Source organism: Cupressus sempervirens, chromosome 9 (genome assembly GCF_028749045.1).
Source record: "Cupressus sempervirens isolate cs-2001-9-10 chromosome 9, ASM2874904v1, whole genome shotgun sequence".
Lineage (NCBI taxonomy): Eukaryota > Viridiplantae > Streptophyta > Pinopsida > Cupressales > Cupressaceae > Cupressus > Cupressus sempervirens.
The window spans coordinates 687,394,137-687,418,942 of record NC_143126.1 but is presented as its reverse complement, the minus strand read 5'-3'; the positions used below and the strand labels follow the sequence as shown (position 1 = coordinate 687,418,942).

At 36.1% G+C, this 24,806-nt stretch overlaps 1 protein-coding gene across 2 annotated transcripts in view; it reads left to right on the top strand.

Annotated features, from left to right (window-relative positions):
• The first annotated feature begins 398 nt into the window (after positions 1-398).
• The window catches only part of LOC149540587 (Galactose oxidase/kelch repeat superfamily protein), an 83,736-nt gene continuing 59,328 nt past the window's right edge, over positions 399-24,806 (top strand). For both annotated transcript variants that reach the window (XM_089801683.1, XM_089801684.1), the window contains exons 1-6: positions 399-1,462; positions 3,116-3,292; positions 3,690-3,767; positions 3,941-4,036; positions 15,371-15,437; positions 15,557-15,618. In XM_089801683.1, the coding sequence (XP_089657809.1) occupies positions 1,406-1,462; positions 3,116-3,292; positions 3,690-3,767; positions 3,941-4,036; positions 15,371-15,437; positions 15,557-15,618 (537 nt within the window). In that variant the 5' untranslated portion in view covers positions 399-1,405. The remainder of the gene's footprint in view (positions 1,463-3,115; positions 3,293-3,689; positions 3,768-3,940; positions 4,037-15,370; positions 15,438-15,556; positions 15,619-24,806) is intronic.

Genomic DNA, 24,806 nt, shown 5'->3' with positions numbered 1-24,806 from the left:
ATTCCCATCAGAATTGATATGAAAAAGCTCAAGCCGTTCAGCTACTACCCCATATACCACAAAGGAAAATGTAGGGCCTACATCAAAATAATGATATATCAACAGAATAATAGACAACATTAGTTTTGAACGAGAACCTTTTAGACTAACAAGATGTACACAAATTCTTTGACAGCTTGGTTGAAGGATCGACATCTAGGTATAGCAAAAAAAAATGAAAAATTGAATTGAATTCTTAAAAATTCTAGATAAAAATGAATAATCAAAATTAAGATTCTCATTAGAAATCCGCGTGACTCTTGGATCTATAGGGGTACAAGTGCTAGTTTATATTTTATGCTTTTCTAACATATTTATGTTCCAATCCATATATATCATGCACTACTTGCTACTGAACTACTTTTACAACTCTCGTTATTATTTTTTCGTAGAGTCAACAGGTGTTTAAGCCTCTGCAACCAGGGCAAACTCCTTAAATTCTTGTCTGAAGTAATTTCCTGGCAATTATTAATAGCTCCCATTGGGGTTCTGATGCCCTTCACGTTACATTCATTCATGATGGAGATGTGACAGCGAACCCGACAGAAGTTATCCTTAATCTGCCTTTCTACTTATGTTTTACTTCTGTAAGTCTCAGACATTACGCAGACCGTAGCGGTCACATGAGAAGCGCGCAATGGCGGAAGGACGATGTCAGCTGAGAGCGATTCTCGTTTTTGTCTCATCATACGGATCCGGACCAGATTTGGTATTTTACCACAAGCATCCAAATTAAGTCTTTTTCACCAAACTTCGAAGAAAGCCCATTTTGTCGTGTCAAGTATCCCATATTTTGTCCGTTTGGCTAAATTCCAGCATTGAAAACCACGCTCAATTGAAAGCTCTTGCACAGGTTTCAGTCTGGCACAGTGTTCTGAAATGGTACTGTAGCAGTCTCAGCAGTCTCTGATTTTTTAATCAAAAGGCTCATAACCCTAGCCGTTGCGGTCCCCGATGCATAGGAAAAGCAGCGGTATTTGTAAAGGTTAGCTTTTGGAGGCAGTTCTGCGGTCTCTGTCATCGACAGTACCAGAGTCGAACCCGGGACCAACTAGTTAAATGTGTATATAATTTATCTACAGGATTCTTGTCTTTTGTTTACCACCTCCAGATTCTGAGGTTCTCCACGCCATTTTTTTCAGCTGTGGAGCACACGTGAACATATATTATACCGTTATCAACTTGGAGTTGTCTATCTTTTTCAGTTATCGCGGTGAAATAAATGAGAATCTGTGGCGGATCTCGCAGGTCATTTTAGCGGCCGGCAGGCGTCGTATGGTTTAAAATGCATCCGACGAAATAAAGCCTTTTTAATTCTGGATTGATTCGGAGTAGAGGGAAAGGGCGTAGAAGTTGCAGGTTTGAGATGGTTCGCACCAGGTGGCTCGCCCTTCGGAAATTAAAGCGTCAGACCCGTGACAATGTAAGAATGTTTCCACATTCATTTCCACCAAAAACAAATTTACAGCACGCTTGTTGAATTAACAATTCGGAGCTAGAACATCATTTTAAATACCACGTTTGTTTTTCGAAAGTATGGATCTATTCTTGAAATTATTTTGTTCTAGAAGAAATTTCAGTTTACTTTGCACTTTTCTGATTTTGTTCTCGACCCATGTACTTCTGCGGAGAACTTTAAGCTTACCCGTCTGTCGGTAGTTGCGATTTACAGTTCTGTTTAGACAGTAGATAGAACAACGGAACTTCAACCCGAAATATAAGGTTTCATGATATACATATATCCAAAGTTGCTATACAAGAAAGAGATTAAGCCAGAAAATCTTTAATACTTAAACTTCTACATTCAGCCTTCCTACGGGTTGCATATCGTTTTGCCTTTACAGAAACTACTAGCAAAACTGAAATAATCTTCAAATTTGGCAATGCTCCGTCTCGACATTGTCTACTTAAACCCGGTATCTTTCATACGCTTGTATATATTTATTATATACTTGTGTGTTTATTCTTAACGAAGTCACCTTCTAATCCTCAATATCTGGGAGATCTATGGATACTCTATTCGATCTCTAACTATATTATGTACTTCATCAGATATAAATATTATTACTATTCTACATGTGTTTGTACCCGCTCATGAGAAACGAGAATACCATTTTATGAACAGAGAAGAAATCTCATTGAATTACCGACGTTTAGATAATTCCCGGGTCATGAGCATTCTCTCGCTGTGAATGAATAGGGAGGGGGATTGTACAGATATATGTAGTCGAGATAGATGATATATATAACGCAACATGTATCTAGTTTGATCATGAGCTGGAAACAGGACCGCAAAATTTAAAGGTAATGCAATATTATACTGGTTATAATTTGATTCAAATTGTGCTTATTTCTGTAAAATCCTGCTTGCATATGCATATGTTCAACAGAGGTGCAAAATTCGTAGCTTATGTTATTAACTACAGTTTGCTGCAAAGAAAACCCAAGAGAAAACAGTAAATTCAAATGTGTGTGTATGTACGGTTATGCCTGTTGAGTATTGTATACTCCTTGGTTTTTGGCATTATCTAGCTATCTTTGCATAAGTAATTTGTTTATATGATCACGGACTGGCAACAAGTCCAAAATTTGAAAGGTTAACGAAAGGCAGTTTATTTTATAACCTGAGGGAAAATAAAAAATGCAAATTAATATGTATATATTCTTGGACTTGTTACATTGTGTCCTTTCTTTGATTTAAACCACGTTATACCTGTAACATCCTGCTTGCATATTAATATTATCCCTAGCTTGATCATTAGCTAGAAATAAAAATACTAAATTTGAAGGTTATATTATTCTGGCTATAATTTTATGCTAAGGAAACCCTAAGGAAAACTGAAAATGCATTTATGTAGATACAAATGTCTATGAGTTTTTTGCATTGTGTAATCCTGTGTGTTGTTGTAACATCCGGCTCAAGAATTTGTTTGTATTGTATTTGCCACTGGGTCCATGAGTTTGTTTAATCAATTCTGAGAGTTGTCATGACAAATGTGTTTGTGAATGACAAATGTGTTTGTGGATGTGCTAAACAACAAGAAAGTTAAACATTGACATGGTGTGATTGTTGCAGGTAGAAACTTCAGATTCAGTAGGTCCTATATCTTCAGAAGCAAAAACAGATGATGTTAATAACAGGAGTGCAAGATTTTCATGTGCTGCTTCTGATCAGAACATTAATTCTGCCAAAGATGCTCACAGTTGGATCAGTTTGTCTCCACAGGGACCAAGGCCTGAACCTAGATATAATGTGAGAGTTCTTTCCACTCAAAAGTTACAGTATCTGAAGCTTCATTCATATGCTTGGCAGATGACTTGCATGTGGCACAATCCCAAATACTGGTTCAGGACCCCCTTTTTCCTATGTTTTGAGAACCTGTAGTTTTTCCCTCACTGGTTTGGTTATAGTTAATATGACTATCATAAATTATAATGTATTCAGTTGACTTTGTTATTTACGAATGGTTTGTATGTTTGCACTTGTGTACTGAAACATTTCCTAATGTTATGTGGCACGGATGAAATCTACTTTATTATAATGAGCAATCAGGAAACATTGTTGATGTATCTCTTTGAAAATCATGGCAAGCTCATTGTTTTATGCAATGAAGAAAGTTATGCCTAGAAATAACTATTCATTGCAACAGCATGCAGCTGCAGTGGTTGGAAGGAAGATGGTGGTTGTTGGAGGAGAATCCTCTGATGGATTATTGAACGATGTTCAGGTAATTTTGACCGATTTCATCTCTAAACACCAACACTGGTCTTCAATTCTACTATTTCATGTATGCAGTTCCACGTATGATGATTTTCTGATGTTTGTCTCTTTATTAAGATTTATTTTTAGAGCTTGTGCCCACACAAGGTAATTTAACAGGATAAAACTATGTCCATGTAGGTGCTGCATCTGGGTAAGCTCTCTTGGTTGACTGTTGGACAAATCCGCAAAAGAGAACAAAGTCAGCAGCTTCCTGCATGCAAGGGACATAGCTTGGTATTAATCCTAGGAAACTTTCTCCATGCTTGATAAAATGAAGATCCTATTTGATTAGATTGCCTATTTCTACGAGATTACATGTTGCTAGCAAACAGTTCTCTTGGGATAAATAGACTAAAAGATTTGTACTTTTCTTCTTTCCCAAGTAGCTTATGGACATGGACATCCTCCCTACAAATTGCACCATTGACTAAATTTCAATAAAACAAAAACACAATGAAATTTTTTGGAATTTTCAGCATTTGATCTTCATGATCATATATTTTGTGATCGAAAACAACAAAATTTTTGAGAAAATTTTGCTGTGTTTTCGTGAATCTGAAAAAAATCATGTTTGACTTTTTTTTGTCTTTGGTGCATTTTGTCTGGAGATTAGCCAGCGCACAAAAAAATTCCTGGATGATTTGTCGAAGTCAAACAATATTGTGACATATGTAACAAGTTGCTTGGAGATGGGTTTATGGAAAACAATCCTCAAATATGTAGGTGTAAGAACACAGTTTTTTTAAATTTATTTATTTATTTCTGTTTGAAGCACGTAAAAGGGACCTGTTATGTGTGCACACTATTAAATAATCCTAGCATGGAATACTGAAATGTCTATTCCTGTCCATTCAATGCAACTTAAGACTGCTGTAGGTGATGCACATTTTTTATTTCTTGATCGATAATAAAATATTTGTAATTCAAAGATTTTTAGTACATGCATATAGCCACTGATTGGCAGAAATGACACAAAAGAGTCAAAGACCCCCAAACATATAGAGCAAAAGCCACTGATTGGCAGATTTTCAATGGAACCCCCAAAAACCACCACACACATCGACAGATAACCAAAAAATATAGAGACACAACAAAACATCCCCAAACACTAGCCTGTGCTACAAAAAATAGGGCATGAAATGGACACCAAAGCAAACCCCCGACTATCTGAACCAATCTATAGCCTCTTCCCTAGAGAAGTTCAGGTAAGATGGGCCAGCACGGGCACCTCCCATCTCAACACCACCTTCGACCTCTCCAACACAACCTTGCCTACCAACATCACTAGCAACTCGAGTTAAGTTGCCATCACTAGGAGCTCCGCTGAGCTTCGCCTTGGGTTGAGCTATCGTCGAGGGACAAGACCACCATCTTCCCCCTGGTAGTAGAGGATTTCATCGGGGTCACCTTTCTTTTCATTCTACGTTCAGTCGCCACCACAAACTTATTTGCTTCCAATTTGTGCAAGATTGGTAGCAAATCCTATTACCCTTTCCTTAAGTTCACGATGTGGACTTCCATAGGACAAGAGGACGACTGGACAACTAGTGGCTGCAACTCATCATTTCCTCCACCAATGAGTCTCCATGGTCCATGATACATGTGCAGCCCCACTCCAATTTTCGCACAGGCCACAATATTTGCTAAGCCACTAGCCCATTTGGGTTCAACACATGCTTGGGCCACTCACAACACTTCCTCATGCAAAGAGCCCACCATTAAAGCCAGGGCCACAAAGAGGGATGAAATGTTGAGGTTAGTCCTTGGCCGCAAATCTATAATGAGGAACTCATCCCTCAACATTAATACTATTGCCTCCCAGAACTCAATGTCATTGATTTTGAAAATGGTATGTATTCTTAGAATGGAAATGGAACTTGTGGAAGTTGAGATTTGGCCCGTGGTTTGTAGAGAGAAATTTGTCTCCATCGTGAAGAGAACCACATAACCAATGAAGTTCACAAAACAAAAATTTGTGAAATCAAACAGACCACCGCATCCCTTAAAGGCCATCCCATTCCTCAAAATTCACCCCTACTCATGCGACCTGTCCGGAAATCCTTTCAACCTCTTCTCATCATAAAGTGGATATGAGAACATCCCGCTCCATACTTCTACTCACTGCAATGACAAATTAATCGTCCTTTCATAGGGCTTTGGTATGAGCATTGTACTCTCCGCCTTCGTTCTCGTAAAGCAATACCTCATAGCTGGGTGGTAAGTACTAATGATCGACTTAAAAGGTTTCATGTTGACAAGATGGATCGAGGAACTCCAAAAATTGTAGATCCTCAAAAAGTTCAAAACTGTCTGTTAGGGGCCCATCCGACTTGATTTTGGAAAGTTTGTTAGCAATAGAATTTGCTTCCCTGAGAATGTGTGTTACCTTGAAATCTTCAAATTCCTTTATCAATGCTTGAATCCTTTTGATGTGTTTATTAAGGTAACAATTATATGTCTGACCTTTAGCAATCCCATTCATAGTGAGTTGAGAATCACCTTCAAGATAGATCTTCCGAATCCCCAACTTCTTGGCCAGTAGAACAACACCAATCGCTGCCAGACATTCAGCCTCATTATTTGTCCCGTCTAGCAACCTTTTCGCTCCAAGAGCCAGGATCCTACCATTCTCATCACAAGCCACGTATCTAGCCCATGACAGCCTCGAGTTATCTCTTAGGGCCTTGTCAAAGTTGATTTTGATCCACCCACCCTTGGGTGGTCTCCAATGCCCCTTTTGTTCATCCTTCAACAGAGGTTTAGCCCTCTAGGCGATGCACATGATACAATAGTAGAAACAACATTGAAATATGAACTATTTTAATTAAAAGAAAATTCATTGTAGCATATGTTAATTAAGACAACTACATGCAAATGGTCAATATAGGAAACCAAGGTAATGATCTATATTTTTGAGGTTGTTGTTACTTGTTTACTAGACAACCAAACTAAAAGGATCAGTTTGTTGTTGAACAAGATTGTTTGAGAAATACTTACAGATATAACAGAGAGAGAGGTTACTTTACATAGGATTAGGGAAAGCACATGATGTTTGAAGTCGACTAACAATTGATTCTTAGATAACAAAATGGAGTGAAGCGAGGCTTCTAATCATCCCCAAAGTCAAACAACTTATTACTCAAACTGTTGGACTCCACATGGTCAAGCTATGCCAAACTAATACCAACCAGCCTTGACTATGTAATTGTAGCATCCTTATCAATTGGTGCTAGCTCCTTTGGCTCCACGTAAGTGGAATCTCTTTGTATTGTGGTTGATGAGACACAAAGCACACTATGTACAACCACAAGCTTCTCTGCTCTCTTGGAGGTAAGTTTGTGCCTCTTTAGAGGGTGATAAAGCTATAAGTGGACCGGTTTCTCTTAGTAGCAGAAAAAATAAAAACTTGAGATAACAATTAAATGGATATGATGTAGTAAAAAAAATCAGCTTGTGGCAAGGACATCACAATTGGCTCCTTTTGTGCTATAGTTTTCGTCACTTGGCCGAATTAGAAGAACCCCTAGGAGGGGATATTTTTTCCAACACACCTTTTTAATAGCCCAAACAAACTTGGTCTTCACCTCAACATCCTATATGGGTGTAACTCTACCAATCCTTTTCTTGTACCACTAAGGGTTTAGTGCGTAGACAACCATATGCAAGGGTCGAGCTTCTACCATCTTTGATGAAAGATTCGCTGAATTTGTTTGTAGTAGAATGCTAATGTGGGATCCTCACATGACAACCCTCATTTGGTCAAGCATAGTATCATTGTGCAAGCCATGCCTCTCCAAGCCTAGGCATATTGGCATCCCAGTATCCAATAACTTGGAAAATTGGAGTGATGATGGAGTATATATTTAGCATCACCCCTGAAACATCACTTTGCACTACATCCTTCACCCTCTTCCTCTCCTCTGTCTTAGACTCAAGCCACTAATTCAATTCAGTTGTCATAACCATTAAGTGCAATGCCTTTTACAACTCGAGCATTCTCTCCAAGAGAATGAAATTGGATGCATATCTAGTCTTGATAGGTTTGAAAAACTTGTTAGAGGAGCCTTTGAAGACTGCTTGAGAAGTGTAATGGTTGCTGATGAACCCCAACACTTTTCTAGCATCATTGGTCATTGGTTTGATCCAATCAATCTTTCCCATTGCCTTGAGTGAACTATTCATGGGATTTTCACAATGAGTTCACTAAATATGTCTATAAGCTGCCTTAATTAATTTCCTAACAACTTTGCTCATGTGCGCTACATTTGTTGCTACTTAGTCCATAGTTTTCAGGATTTGAAATTGAAAATTGATATCCTTGTGATGCCTTGAATAATTAATTGCCTTAAGAAAATTTCAGTCCTTCGTACAATCAATTGCCTTTAGAAAATATTGGCCCTTTGTAAATCTAACCTTGATATTGATGAGTGGACAATGCCTAATGTCTATCCACCTATCCATGACTATACTGCATCTAGTTGCCACCCAACATTTATTCATTTTCTCCATTAGCATGTGTATCTTATGATAGTTCTTATCTAGGATTGCGGTCCCTTTTTTGTCCCTTGGTGGCACATATGATGGTCTTGCCCTTGCTACTTTGTCATTATCTCCTTAGATTAAGGGGATTTAGCCGTATGGAATGGAATGCCATTGGTTAAGAAGAATTTTCTAGTGACATCACTTTCATCATCCTTCATTTGCACATGGAATAATTGAGCTATTGAGTTAGGAGGTCATTATCTCTTTAGATTAAGGGATTTAGCCGCATGGAATAGAATGCTATTGGTTAAGAAGAATTTTCTAGTGACATCACTTTCGTCATCCTTCATTTGCACATGGAATAATTGAGCTATTGAGTTAGGAGCATTATTGTTCAACCCGTGTTACCCCCTAGCATTGATTGCATGGACCCTTGAAGAAGAGCTTGGTGTATGCGCAACTTGCCTTTACAAAGTACAAGTAGAACATTGTAGGTGGATTTGATAGACAAAAAATCAGATCTAGGTTTATGTACATTGTCTTTTCCATTGACACCCATATAGCCTCCTTATCTTAGTCTTGAATTTCAGATTTTTTGGAGCTCTTGAAATTACATTTTTCTATACCTTTTCGTCAAATATGAAGGTGGTCATTAGCTTTGGTAATGCTGCACTGAAATTCAGTGTTATGAAAGTTGCACTTTCACAATTCTGTTCCTCTATTCTAGGCCTACTATGTACTTTTGTTGCAAATATTTTCAAAGTAGACTTAGGATTAAACAAACCCTTAGTAAAAGGTACCAATATTATGGAGGGGCAATTCATACTATTTTGCTCACCCCTCTTAGCCTCAAACTTAGGTGCATTATCAAATTTATTTTTCACTTTGAGATTGAGCCTCAATCTCATTAGAACTCATGCCATATGAACTCATCGCAACACTATATTAAACAATAAAAACTTATAACGTTTATAATTTCAAAATTTCAAAATCAAACTACCTAAGCATCAGAAGGCAAAGAATCAAGACAATGATTTCTTTTTGCTTTTTCTTACTTTAGGTCGTACAAAGTGCATAAGAAGAGGAGACACAAATAAAAATTGTTATTCTTGTCAACCAAGGATTTCACTTTTTGTTTTTCTTACTCTAGGTTGCATGAAGCGCAAAAGTGAAGGATACACAAAAGTTTCATCCTAGTTTGACAATCAAACTGCTAATTTCAATTTGTTTTATACTAAACTGATTTTCTAAACTTAAATAAACAATATGATAACTGTGTCTATGATTATGATTTTTTAAAAATTATCAAATTTCATACTATGTTCCCCCGAGTTTCCGAGACGGGTTTTTGGGAGAATTTTTTTTGCCAATTTTGGGGAGGGGGTGTGGGGTGTGTGAATGGGGACAGCTATATATATATATATATATCAGGAAAATTCAAAAAATATAAAATATATAGGGAAATTTGCATATATACATTACATTCATATGAAGACATGGATAAAACATGCTATTTAAACATCATTGAACCTTAACATATGACATTTCAATAATCAAACTCAATGCTCAATATGCTATAAAGCAGTCATAATTTGGAATTATTGTAAATGTAGATGCAATATTAAAATAACCACATAAAAATTTGAAATATACCCAAGAGCATAATTTATAAATCATTTTCAATAGCAACATGAACGATAACCCACCTTCCAAATTGAAGGACACTACTATTATTTAATTTTGAAACTACATTTTTAATTCATTGTAAGGGGACTAATATTATTATTAATACAAAAAGGTTCTCTATATAATTCTAATCATGATATAGGTTTGTTACAGTAAGACGGTATCTTGATGTAACTTCAATATTCACCATATCTTCCACAAAGGACCCAGATCAATGCAAGACCAACCTAGCACTGATGTAATGCTAGAAAATGACATAAGGATGCATGTTCCAGGTCTATAATGCACTTTTCAGACTTTCCTAGCACCTTGCAAATAGTTTGCTATAGAATTCTGAGCATGTAGCATGACTATAACAGCAATATTAATTCCATGATTCTTAATGTAATGTTGTCAAATACTAATCAGAGTCTCCCAAATAGTAGGAATTAACTACCAAATAGTAGGAATTAACTACCAAATAGTAATAAGCATGTTAGGGTGAACTTGGAAGGAGGGGCCCACTTTAAAATTTAAATTTTTTTTTTTTTCTAAGTGCTGACGTTGTCTATAAAATCGGGGATGCCCAGCCATCCCGGGGACTTCCAAGGCGTCCCCAATCGCCCTGGGATGTACAAACGTCCCCCCTGAAATATTCTCGAAGTCCCCAAGTTTCTAGGATGTTTCCTGGAAATTTTCAGAAAATGGGGATAGGACGGGATGTTCCATACCCGTTCCCCTGTCCCTAGGACATCCACGTTTCTGAAACATGGCCATTTTTGGCGGGGACACATCCTCGGGGTACTTAGATTTCAAATGTTGAATCTTGATGACAACACGAACAATAAACATTTAAGATGCACTTGCATGTCTACGAAATTACAAATCAAATTAAAAGATGAATATGAAACTAATAAAAAAATAAAAAAATAATAAATTCATTAATTACTCATAGAATCCCACTTTATCATTTTAGAATCCTTCCTATTTGGTGTAGAATTCCTTGTCTTCTTCTTGTTCCTTCTTACCCTCTTGTGGTTGCAATTCTTCATTCTCACTCTTTCACTTCTTCAATCACTCTTCTGTTGAAATGCATTTGTATGTAACAATAGGGATTATTAGGTGATTTATAGGGTTTGGGAAGCATTGATGGGGCCAATTAGGTGTTAGGGTTTAGGGCTTAAACAACAATTTCAATTTTTTGATAAAGTTTACTAATTTTTCACCTTTTTTGTTTTGACCTCCGCAAGGGACGATTAGGCACCCTTGGGATGGTTGGGCGGCTCCTAGCAATCTGCTTACTGTAGGATATTCCATTTTCTCGGTAGTACCCCCTATGTTAGGTAGGAGGTGTCTCCCCTATGGCCCTATGTCTTTGAAATGTCTCCATCTTGGAGGCACAAGATTTAGGGGATGTGCTTCCTTGTAGAAAATTTCTTTAAAACAATAATATTTACCCAAAATGATAATAACTTTATTTAAGAATTAATGATAATACTCATATTAATAAATTATATCACAATTTACTATAATGCCCCCTTGCTAATTAGTTTAGAGTGATAGGTGCTTAACCTATCTAGTGGGTTCTTGTAGGTTATTGAGTTAGGGTTTTAGATCATATGGTGACAATTTATCCAATAGTTTGGTAGCGAGGGGTGCTTATTTGAGCTCCAATAATTATGATTTATATAAAATCCATTCTTGGAGTGATTATAATTTGAGTGAGATTTCCAATACTATTTTTGTTATGTTTTGGGCATTGACTAACCTATTTGTTGGTGTTTCTTTTTTTAGATGTGTTAGTTGAAATAGTTGCAATGTCCCATTTTGGGATCACCTTGTAGTTTGCCCTAAATTCACAAATCCACAATGAAATAGGGGCAAAACGTAGTTAGAGATATAACTCTTACTTGAAGAAGATGAGTTAAGTTGTATAAATATTTGATGCGTGATTTCTCATATTAGGTTGTTCTCTTAGTTTGATCTCCTTTATTGAATGGAATTCTTTTTCTTGGTTTGCTCTCAAAATTTGAATGATAATCTTTTATTGTTCTTCCTATTTCACTTGGAATGAAATCTCCTTTAGAGTTATTGGTGAAAGGGTTATCACCTTCTATCTCGGATTGAGCTATCAATTCTCATTGTTGCATTTAAGAATAATATATTATTCCCCAAATTGTTTTCCCTTGGATATCATCCTCAAATGAAACACTTCTATATCTTCTAATGTGAGAGAGAGTCATACGTCTTCATCATTGCCCTTTGCAAAGGTCACAATCTTTTGCAATTGTTACCCTTTGGATGAGTCACAACCCTTTATCATTTATGTCATTTGAAAGAGTCACAACCCTTCGTAACCTTTGCCCTTTGAAGGAGTTATTAGGATTTTATAATAGTTTGAGTATCTCTCTATATTTAGCTCGTTCCTCAGAGCCGTAGTTAATGGTTATTGACTTTCTTTTTAATTTTTCTTGGTTAAGTCTTTTTACACTATGCTGTAATTAGCGTCTTTAAACTCTATTTAAGAGTTCATTGTTAATGCAATATCAATCATTCAATTTTTGCATATCATTCATTTTTTAACAATTTCAAGACTCTTACTTTCTTCTCATTTCTTTTTTCACTTCTATTAATTCTTCCTTGCTTCACATCTGTTTTATCTTTTTCTTCTCTCCCTTGTCAAATGAAGTTTTCTTCCCCCTTTTTATATCTCATGTTTAAGGGAGTCTCAACTTTTCATTTAATGACTTTTGATCCTTCATTAACTTAACTACATTTAATAATGTTATATTTTAACTTTATTATTTAATATTTATATTTTTAATTAAAAAATTATTTTTCATTCTTTTGTATTCTAATTTAATGTAATTATTTATTATTAAACCATATTTAAAAAAGGGAACATCACAACAATTAAAATCAATATCCCAATATTTGATATAGTTTAGTGGTTTCAAATTAAGTGGGTATAATGACCTAGTTACCTTTGTTTGGGGATATCATCGTCAGTTCCTTTTGACTTGCATTGGTTTTGGTCATTTTTGTGTTCATATCATGTTGGCAATTGCCACTCTCATTTGTGGAATATTTTGAGAAAGGTTTGTCAACTTGATGGGCATGGTTATTTGTAGCACTTGCTGAACTATGTTCTTATTTGACTTGAATTGCAATTTTTGATATGGTTAAGTGGGGATAATGGCCTAGTTACCTTTGCTTGATGGTTTCATTGTTGGTTCCTTTTGTGGCTTAGATTGGTTTTGGTCAATTGTGTTGTCACAGATTGTGTCTCATTTGTGGCATTGTTTGAGAAAGGATTGTCAACTTGATGGACATGGTTATTTGTAGCACTTGGCGAACTATGTTCTTATTTGACTTGAATTGTAGTGTTGTACTTGTAGTTCCATTAGAGCTCATTTGTACATTTTCCATCACATGTTCTACTTTTGCCATAGCTTTTCAGAGTCGTTCTTTCTCTATAGCAAGGTTTGAGTGCATTGCCTTCTTCGTTTATTCTATCGCGATTGCCATAACTCCGTTGTCTTGTTCCTCCGTGTCCAACATATTAATACCCTTTTGCTTCAAGCAATTGGTGTCTTCATGGTTAATTGGTGCACACCATTTGCACAATAATGTATGTTTTCTTGCTTATTTTGGAAAACTCTCTTGAAGTGTCCTTGTTTGACACATTGTCGACATTGTATGATAGGATGTTCTCTAGAGTTGTACTGCATTTTATTTTGCCCTTATTGATATCCATAATCGCTTGGTGATATATCTGTGGTTTCCATGGAGTAGATTCTCCTTAAGCAAAGAGTACTTGTATACTTCTAGTCTTCAAATCATATGGACACTCCTTTATTGAATAATTCATAACTTGGCATATCTAGAAAAAATATGTCTAGGACAATTACTTTTCTTGTACCCCTCAATTTTGCACTGGTACACAAAAGTTCATTAGTTTCTTTTTTAGTTCCTTTCTGAACCTTCAAATCTTTCATCATTCTCATCATGTCCTATTGCAGGGCATGGATCGTTGCTGATTCATCATCACAGATAGCTTCAGTACTCTTGTCATCGTTTGCCCTCGTCTTCCCTTGGGAGGATGTTTTGTTTTCACTCTCAATGTCCATTGCTCGATTATAAGCATCGATGTATGACGACAAAGATACCACCTTTATTTACTTTCTTAGTGAAGGTATCTATCCCACGATAAACCATCTTGATGTACAAACGACATTTCAGTATTCTAAGTGGACTATAGTGTGCCATCTAAGTGTAGTAGATGGGGTCTTGCTTCATTGGAATGATGTATTTTTCAGTTGGTTTGGGCTTTGTGGATGGTCAAAAGGAGTTCAAGACATATCTATTGGTGATGAATTCTAAAGTAACTGCAATCAAGGAAAAATATTAGATATGGAGATTTCATCTCTGCAGTTGAATCACTTTTTATTGCTTTTGAAGTTTGAATACTTCCTCTTTTTGTGACTTCTAATTGCTACATGGACCATCAATTTTTATTTGGTTCTTCATTATCTTTTATCATATTCTTCCAAATACCATGGCTAGCAACTATAATATCAATGATAATAATTGGGGATGTTGGGTATGGACTGGTCGGTTATCACATGGGCAGTGAATGTCATATTTCTTTTGACAATGACATAGACTACAAAATATAGGTGCTATAGAATTGGGCATAGTCAAAAAGTAAATTACAATGAACAGAATATAACATTATTTTTAGTAAACCATTGCTATGATTAAATCACAATAATGGAAAATGATATTTTCACAAATCAATTCATGATCTATATCATTACTAATTAGGCTTGTACCTTAACATTATGATATCTGCGATCCACAAAAATACATTTTGAGAGAATGCATATGACAGTTTATGCAGCTGCTACTCATGTATAACTATTTGAAGAGTAAAATAAAATTAGCTGCAAATAATTCTTGTAGCTTATAAGATGAAGTAAAATCACCGCATTGGCTTCAGCTTCATTTCTTCTTTAGTTGTGACATATATACAATACTCGTGTGCATCAACAGAAGTGATTAAATGAAATCTAATAAATTTGATTATGAAAATGAAAACATGACCAGGTTCTTGATCCAATATTAGCAGAAAGTAGGAGTATGGTTTCCTAAGTTTGGAACTATATCTCAAGTCACAAGCACGAACTGAGAAATTATGAAACTCAAGCACTGTTTTAATACAAGAAAACATTCTGAATTCCTAAAAAGAAATAATATATAAAGACCTGACAAGCATTTTTCAAGCCAAGTCGATAGGGTCATAGCTTATAGACTAACATCATAAATTAATGAGATAATATTGTTCTAGGAGCCATAGAATATCAGAGAAAGAGTTATTTGCATTAGAGATCAGATGCATAATACACCTTTGTCATGCAGGTTTCCTGGGGTAAAAAGATGCTTTTGATTGGAGGGCAGATGGATCCACCCTCTGATCATGTTTCAGGTGGACACGTGATGGATTTTTGTTTTAACATTTTCTAATCTGTTTGGTCCTCAAGAATTATCACCATCCTCTTGTTTATGAGAGTAATGCTGGTTCTACATTTGTCTTGTGCTTTGCAGTATGGGCATTTGATATGGAGAGTGAATGCTGGTCAAGTATTGAAGCAAAAGGAGCCATCCCGGTACTCTCTCAAATGATTTTTAACAGTATTCTTGGGCTACTATAGAGTTTGGGTACTGATTAGAATTTTTTGTCGAAGTTAAATCATAGAGATCATTTAATGAAAAACCAAAGATAAGCTGTGTTTAACTGTAGCATACATCATTCTTCACTTTTATGAGTTTTACTTGTCTTTAAGGATTACTATACGATTATGTTGGAAATTATATCAACTGACCAAGTATAACATACTGTGCTTCCCATTCCACATAGAGGGGAAGGGCAGATGTATTTGTGCTAGCACCAAACTCAAAACTATGGACATCTTTTTTGAAATATGCCTACTTAAAAAGTTAAATTTGGCATTGATGAAGTATCCTAGGCAGTTTGAGCCAGCCTTCATTATGCAGGATGTTGCATCTGGTGCAAGTGAAATCCCTAAAATAACAACTCCAAAGAAACCTTATATTGGTAGGATAATGAAGGAGATTTTTCAATTGATTGTGGAGAATTTTCAGGGGTTGGATAATTTCAGCAGTCCATTGTTTGATAAGAGGGTAACTGTACTTGAGAATTTTGCAAAATTCAAGTTTGGTTACATTAAGTTAGATATTGCTTGCGAGGGAATGACATTTATTGCATTTCAAATCTTTTGGTCTGGCTTCATGATGTTCAAACCAAGAATATTTATCCGTCATGAAGATATTAATTTTTTCGGCTCGCTGGCTATCTATCATGATACAGTTATTTTTGGGTTGGCTGTCTTGATGATATTAGACACTCCATCATGTCATTAATTCTGGATAAAGATGTTGATATAGTAATAATATCTTGTTGATTAACTTGTTTTCTGTTTTGAGGAAAGAATTGGATGTTTCAGCAATGGCACATGAGTTGTCAAAAAGATTAGTCAAGCAAAACATTGAAAACTTGAAAAATCACTCAACAAAAAATGAGTTGCTTGTGGTCTACTGAAGAGAAATAATCAATTGAGAAAAGAGAAGCATTGTTTCACATGTCGGGAAGTTAGGACACCTAGTCACATGTGAGGGCAACAAAGAAGATGGCTTAGTGACCACCAACGCTAGTATATTTCAGTAGAATGACGTTGAGAACAAAGAAGAAAACATAACATTGGAAAATTCAGAATCTATGACTGTTTCTGATGGAGCTCGAAAACCATCCAAACACAAGTTATGGCGAGGATACAAATGTTGAGATCACTAATTATGATAGTGGATTTGTGGTAGACAATGATGAGCATGAAGTATATTTAGAAATTTAAGATGATGTACGCAAAGGAAATGTTTATTCTATGATAATTAATATCAGACTCTGATTTTTACATGATTTTGATAGTCATAAAGTGATTGATGGTTTCTATTGTAGTAAGCTTCCCTTTTTGCTACCCAATTTTCTCGGACTTCTTTCACCCACTCAGCTATGAAGGCATTTTGTCAAACAGTTGGCACCCTTACTGATTTGCATTAGTTTCCATGTCATTCTAACAGACAGTTTGCTTGGTGGTTTTAATGTTTTGTTTCAGACTTACAAGTATCACTCAGAATTGCAGGGATCAAACATGCAACTCAAAAATAAAAAATAACAAAAGCAAATATTCTTCAATTCACAGGAATACAGAGACCTGCTCTAATTTGCAAATAACACCATATTTTACAATCAAAGAGCTCAAAATGACCAACATATTAAAATCAGAATGTGTTGCTCAGAAATAAATACAATATGCACCTTCAGTAGGTTTTTCCACCATAGAATGCCACACCCAACAAGTACACCCAACCTCTACTGTGTGAACAGCATATGAAGAGTAGCAATGAACTCTGAGTTTGCAGCAGTCCAACAAACACTAAATTTTTTAAATAATATGTCCAGCTTAAGAACAAATCTCAGAAATTTTAATCAGCAGCAACTAGAGAAAGAAAACCATGATGCAAGCTTTTAGAGAACTCCATAAATCTGAAAGCACTGAAGCTAGAAATCCCAATACCTTGGGCACATGAATCATGTGATCCTTGATGGGTTGCTAGAGTACATGCAGATGAAATGCTATAAATACAAGAATGCAAAATGTAACAGGTTTTGGCCTCTGAGCCAATTTCTTGACTATAAGAATGCAAAACGTAACAAGTAAAGAATAGGAAGGGTATTCAATAAAGACAATGCATACAGATATTGTCTCTCCATGGCAATTTGTAATTATCTAGGGTGTGCTCAAGCCTAGTTTTGAATCCTATCTTGCTAAGTTTGTTGGCATAATTGTAGCAATGATTAGATGAATATGTGACAACTTCTCTTTTATTTCAAAGTTTTTGTCATGGTCTCTCCTTTGTGCCGTGTGGGTTATTGTAGTATCGAGATGGATTATTAAGTATTCCCATTTGCAAGATGGATTATCTGTATGTATGTCCACATTTGGTTCCATTGGGCTTTGCAAGTTACCCACTTCTTCTTTACAAGATTATAACTTTGTTTTTCCACCTATTCATGCTTCAGGCTTCAATATGCCTTTTTATTTAACATTTATTTATGTTTTAGTTTAGTTTTCCACTTATTTACTAGGTTTCTTGGAAAAGGCATGGGTTTTGGTTCGTGTATTGTCCTAATTCTAGTTCTGAGCTGGTTCTTCTGGTTTCCACTCGTGTCGATCTTGGCAGCCCAGGTTCTTTGTGGGGTTTTCAGACAAAACCCATGAAAAACCTAGGTTTCCAGGAAGAATTTCATCAACATAGTCTTCAAGGATTTTGTGAATGTAGACATGAAAAATTGGTGTACTAGCATGTTGGTATGTAGCACCCACATTCTTTAATCCAAAAGGCATAACCACCTAACAAAAGGTTCCCCAAGGTGTAATGAAATGTCTTTATATTGATCATGAGGGGGAATGAATATCTGATTGTATCTTGAAAAGCCATCCATGAAAGATAATAAGGCATGACCTGCTGTAGAATCCACTATCATTTCAATATTGAGAAGAGGGAAACCATCTTTTAAGGAAGCTTTGTTCAAATCACTAAAATCAGTGCATATTCGAATTTTTTTCTCACCCTTAGATATGGCCACAATAGTTGAAATCCAAGGAGAATAGTGTATAGGGCATATGAAACCAGCATTGAGAAGCTTTTCTATTTCAGCTTTGACCAAAAGAGCGATATTAAGCAGCTTTGTTCAAATTGCGAAAATCAGTGCACATTCGAATTTTGTTTTGACCCTTAGATATGGCCACAATATTTGAAATCCAAGGACAATAGTGTATAGGGCATATGAAACCTGCATTGAGAAGCTTTTCTATTTTGGCTTTTACCAAAAGAGCGATATTAGGATTCATCTTGCGTATCTTTTGTTTAATAGGTTTAGTGTTAGAAGCAAGAATAATGTTGTGAGTGACAATCTTAGGATCAATACTAGGCATATCAGAATAAGTCCAAGTGAAGATATCATGGAACTCAAGAAGAAGGAACATGGGCTTAACACCTTCCTCATTTAGACACTTTCCAATCTTGATAACTTTCTCAAGTTCATTCAGATCCATTTGCACATCAATGGTGTCGATAACCAAGAGATTACTTTTTGGAGAGATATCCTCGGGAAAAGGAGAATTAGTATGATGTTCAAGGTCAGCCTCTTTTCCAAAGTATGCATTAGCATTCAAGCAATAAGGTATTCTTCTATTATGGTGAAATTAAGGAAGATCATCGCATGCCCCAAGAAATCAGCTAAAGCATTGTCAGAATTGAAGGTATTAAGGGAAGATTTTTGATCAACATCAATGAGATTAGGATTCACAAGTTGTAAAGGTCCACTACAAATGTGATTGATGTTTAGAGTAACTTGTTTTGATTAGTAATAAGGATTAAATCCCAATCTATGGCTTAAGTCACGCCTCTCATTTTCTAATGGCACTAGAATTCCTTGTTCAAATTTACCACATCCATTGCCGTTAAAGCTCTATCAAGCAAGGGATAATCGAGACCATAGCGAGAAGCCATCTTCGAAAGTGTTAATGTGTCTTCATAGGTCAATATGCCATAACCATCAGCCTTAATAGTTTCTATAGTCTCTTTAGATGGAGCAACAATGAAGTTATTACTCAACTCACTACAAAGAGGAGTTTAGGTGATAGGTCATTTATGTTCTCAGTTTGAGGTTTCATGATTAAAAAATCTAACAATTTATATTCTCTAATGAATGTTGGTGTGAAATCTAAAGTTCTCCAATCATCCTTAGGAAGAGAGGAGGAAGAAGAAGGGTCTTCTATAGATTGCTTTCAAGAGTCGTGGCAAATTATGTGTTTAAGCATTACATTGTTATAGACGAACTTGAATTTACGATGGAGAGTTGAGGGAATAGCATGCATGTTATGTAACCATGGTCTACCCAAAGAAGATTAAGGGGTCTAAGCATCATATGATTAGGAGTATGTAAAATAACAGGATCAACCGTAATATCATTGCTATGATAACCAATGCCTTTTTAGCGATGTTATCAAATCTATGAATAAGAACATTATTGGGTTGAAGAGTTGTAATATCAACTTGGATTTCCCTTAACATCTCTAGGCTACACATATTCAAATCAGATCCATTATAAATTAAGGATCTTTGAATAAGATTTCTATTAATGAGAATAATTGTAAGAGCATCATATTGTTTTGAACTTCATTAGAAGGAAAATAATCACGGGTCAAGATAATTTGTGGAGCGATAGGCATAATATGCGTGCATTCTAGGAATTAATTGATGACCTGATTAGATGGGGAAGTTGGAAGAGTAGTTAAAACTTTTTGTTAGGTAACTTCATAATATGTGGGGGATGTTTGGAGTTCCCATAGGGAAATCTTAGTAGAAGTAGCACACAATTGTTCAATCAAATTGTACCCCTTTCCAAGATTGGGAGGTAAATGAGGTGCGGAATGGAGCAACGGTTGAGAAGGTGGTAAAGCAGTAGGAGGGACCATATTAGTAGGTTGAGGAATATTCTGTGTACAGTAGGTATGGGCCACCACACTAGCATCATTGAAGAACTCCAAAGGACTTTAGGGGTTGTTAGAAGTTTGAGGACAACCTTTAATGGTGATAAGAGGTCCATTAATTGGTAGAAGGGCATCTTTTAATAGTTATCAATGGTTTGGCATGGGCAACTACATTTGGTGTCTCAATGTTAAGCACAAAATAAATGTTTGGTTGATAAGATGTAGAGGAGGACAAAGTAGAGATGCAACAATGAGAGATCTTATATGGCATAAGAATATCTCCACTGCTAGACAACTTCATAGGCTTCCTACCATCATGTGTGATGAAGGAATTATCAAAGTACTCATAAATGAAATCATACATGTTGAAGGAAAACTAACCAATGAAATGCAATTATTTTTGTGTTCAAATGAAAGCATAAATGCAAGCAAATGAAAGCATAAATGCAAGCCAATGCAAGATATGAAAGATAAATCTAATCACTAGATGAATTTCTTTTGTTATTTTTCATAAAATTGAAATGAATGCGATATCTAACTAACCATTCAAAAGATACGGGTTCACCAAAATGTAATGGTGGAAATGGGACACACCACCATTACATGTGGAATCAAGCAAGAGGGGAATTCTTGCCCACAAAATAGATCCAACAAGTGCCGTTGTAATGTCCCTTTTTTTGGGACATTAGAGAATTAATAGGCCAGCCCAATAAAATATTGAAATTGACTTATGGGGACTTAATGTAGAATTGCTAGAAGTCAATTTAATATTATAAAGCGGGTTAATAAGAGACAAAATCGCAAGAAGACAAGGAGACGGAAAAGGGAAGCTGAACATCTATTGGCTGATTTTATGTTCAGATACGATTTGATTTTTGAATTCTCTTGAAGAAATTGAGGAAGTTTCAGCTTATATTCAGGATACTGAGGACAAAAACCTTCAGGTTCTTCTTGGTGAATCAGATGCAAACCTAGTTCAATATTGGGTGGATTCAAGAGGGAGTTCACACTGTGCATACAATTTCTTTCTTAGTATTTCCCAATCTGATTTTGTTACTATATTTAAGATTGGATTTTGGGGTTATGTTATTGTATTGTTGATCAATATAATAACTTTGAGTATTTAAATCTGGAAAATATTTGGTGTTTTTGCTAGTTTAAACTTAAAATTGTGCATGCATTTGTGGTTTGATAATTCTAGAATTTCTTTGTAAGGAATCAGATGCAAACCTAGTTCAATATTATGTGGATTCGAGAGGGAGTTCACACTGCGCATACAGGTTTTTTCTTAGTATTTCCCAATCTGATTTTGTTACTATATTTAAGATTGGGTTTTGGGGTTATGTTATTGTATTGTTGATCAATATAATAACTTTGAGTATTTATATCTGGAAAGTATTTGGTGTTTTTGCTAGTTTAAACTTATAATTGTGCATGTATTTGTGGTTTGATAATTCTAGAATTTCTTTGTAAGGAATTTGGTTAAGTATCTCAAGTGGGATATTACGACCGTTAAGAAGGAAGGGCAAAAGCATGTGACCTCAACTTTGCAAGTTCAATGACCCCTTTTGTTGGTTAAGAAATGTGAGATAGATGTGATGTGTAATATGAGATGTATAAATCAGATCTAGAAAAGGAAGTTCTAAGAATAATGATAGGATTGAATGCATCTTGAAGATAAGTGGAGGAAAGATCCCAAATATCTGATTATTGCTGATTGAAAGCCCGAAATCACCTATTTTTTTCTCTAAACTCCTAGAAATCAGCAAATTTGAACTTGGTTTTGTTTTTTAGCAGGCAAGGGATGACCTAGAAAGTCAAGGCTGACCATAACGTCAACCCCAGGTAGAGGACAACCTTGACCTCTACTTGGGCCAAAATTGACACAAGGATCTATGAATCTATAACTTGGACTCCTGCATCTGTAACAAAACTGTCCTTGAAAATGTCGGCATAAGAGACAACCACAACCTCAACTTAGTATGTTGGAACTCAAAATAAAATATGGATCTAGAAAGTGCTCTGGGTACTCGGATGTGTGCTCAAAATTCTCTTCTGAATCCTACAAATCTAAAAAGTGTGTGTGTGGAAGTGGTTATATAGGGGGTTTGTCTTAGTCAAATTCCCCATTTTGGTGATTTCCACCTCTAGGGGTATCGATAAGAGAAATATAGTGTGTGACGTGCTCGTGAATCTAGAATGCAAGGAGCTATGTAAATATACTGTAAAATGCTGATATAACCCTAGAGAGTGAAACCCTAGCATGTAAATGCAATTAATGTGTGCTTGAGCACATGCCGATGTGTATATATGAAGAAACAAAGCATAAATCTGAAAATAACATGGACACCATACCAAGCCGCTAAGGGCTAAAGTACTCTAGCCACATTCATAATCCATTTGCAACTCTATGATGACTTGAATGTTGTTTGTAGTGCTTGATTGAATGTTGAACTCCTTTTGCTTCAATGGATGAGTCACAAAAACTTTGGTTTTCACTTTGCAATTGCTCTATGTCAAATTGTGATGTCCCCCAAAGCATGCTCTCGCCCGTGCACAATGCGAGTCATGCTTAGCTTGCCAAATGAAGCAAATGAGGGGGTGTTTTTATAGTGATTCAGAGATGAAATCCCATAAGACCCAACTAAACTAGGTGGGAAGATGCCAAATTTGAAATGGGCCCAAGATCCCGCAATCCTGGTGCCTCGGGTAAGGGACAACTTTGCCCTCAACACGGGGTAGAGGATGAATTCACCCTCACCCCTAGGATGGGATGACCTTGTCCTCCACGTAGGAGGTTCCAAGTGTATGAGATCCCTCAAGATATCAAATATGTAGTTTTAGTCGAGATCGGCTAAAGTAGGCAACATTGATTTAAGCAAGAAAATAGGGTTAAAGTGAGAAAAGAAGAGGACACATAGGTGTTAGGTCCTACCTTGATTTGTGCAAAATTTGAAATGGGCCCAAGATACCACAATTTTGGTGCCTCGGGTAAAGGACAACTTCGCCCTCAACACGGGGTAGAGGATGAACTCACCCTCAACGCTAGGATGGGATGACCTTGTCCTCCACCCTAGGAGGTTCCAAGTGTACGAGATCCCTCAGGATATCAAATATGTAGTTTTAGTTGAGATTGGCTAAAGTAGGCAACATTGATTTAAGCAAGAAAATAGGGTTAAAGTGAGAAAAGAAGAGGACACATAGGTGTTAGGTCCTACCTTGATTTGTGCACAAGAAAGAAAGGGAAACCGAGGAGAACGTGTTAGATCTTGCCTCAATTTTCACCTAGGAAAGAGAGGGAAATTGAACCAAGTGTTTGCAAAGTGCAAGTGTACAACACAAACACAATAAAGAGGAGCTAAACGATCGCTAAATTGAAGCGCTTCCAATTTAGAATGGTTCAAAAGAAATTTAAAAAAATCGCAAGTCTAGCTTATAGCAATATCATTCAGTCACTCCCTTTATTCAATTAAGACATTGGTTTTTTTTTTGATACATAATTAAGACTTATTGTTATTAATAAAGCCCTGAATTAAATTTTCAATTTAATTCAATTAATTCCCCATTTATGTTAAAGAGCTTTGAGCGAAGGGAATTGGAGTTTACTCTCAAATAATTCACAATATGCAATATGAGTTCGCAATAGGACTATAATTTGCGAATGATAAGTGGTGAAATATAATAAAATCCCATTCCTCACCACCCTAGATGTTAAGAAAAAGCTCATCCCCCTAATATCAATTAATATTACAACCTTTTGATGTTTTGGGATCACTCTTGATTACTCACTTGTATGTTGGCTGCCATGATAATTCAGACCTGCCCCTTCTTAATCAACTCGATGCTCTTCTTAGAAGGGAGAGATTGCTGCCAATCAGCGGTGAAGTTCACCAATACGTGGGGATGTTTCGCTACATATTTTAAATGAATATCGTTGTCATTACTTGTAGAGGTAGCTTGTTGTAGATTGGTGTTGAAATGGATTTCACCAGTATCTTTATATAGGCGCTAAAGTATAAGAAGACATGTCCCCCCAAGTAGGCTAACTTGGCCATTTAGTACCATTTAATAAATTTAAATTAACCAATTCGACCAATATAATCCAACTAACATTTGACTTTCGAGCATTTAAGTTTGTCTCCAAATTGGTGTTTCTTAATGGCTGATCTCCAAAAGGGGTGGCAAAATATATTGATAAAGGATGACAAGATCTTTGTTGG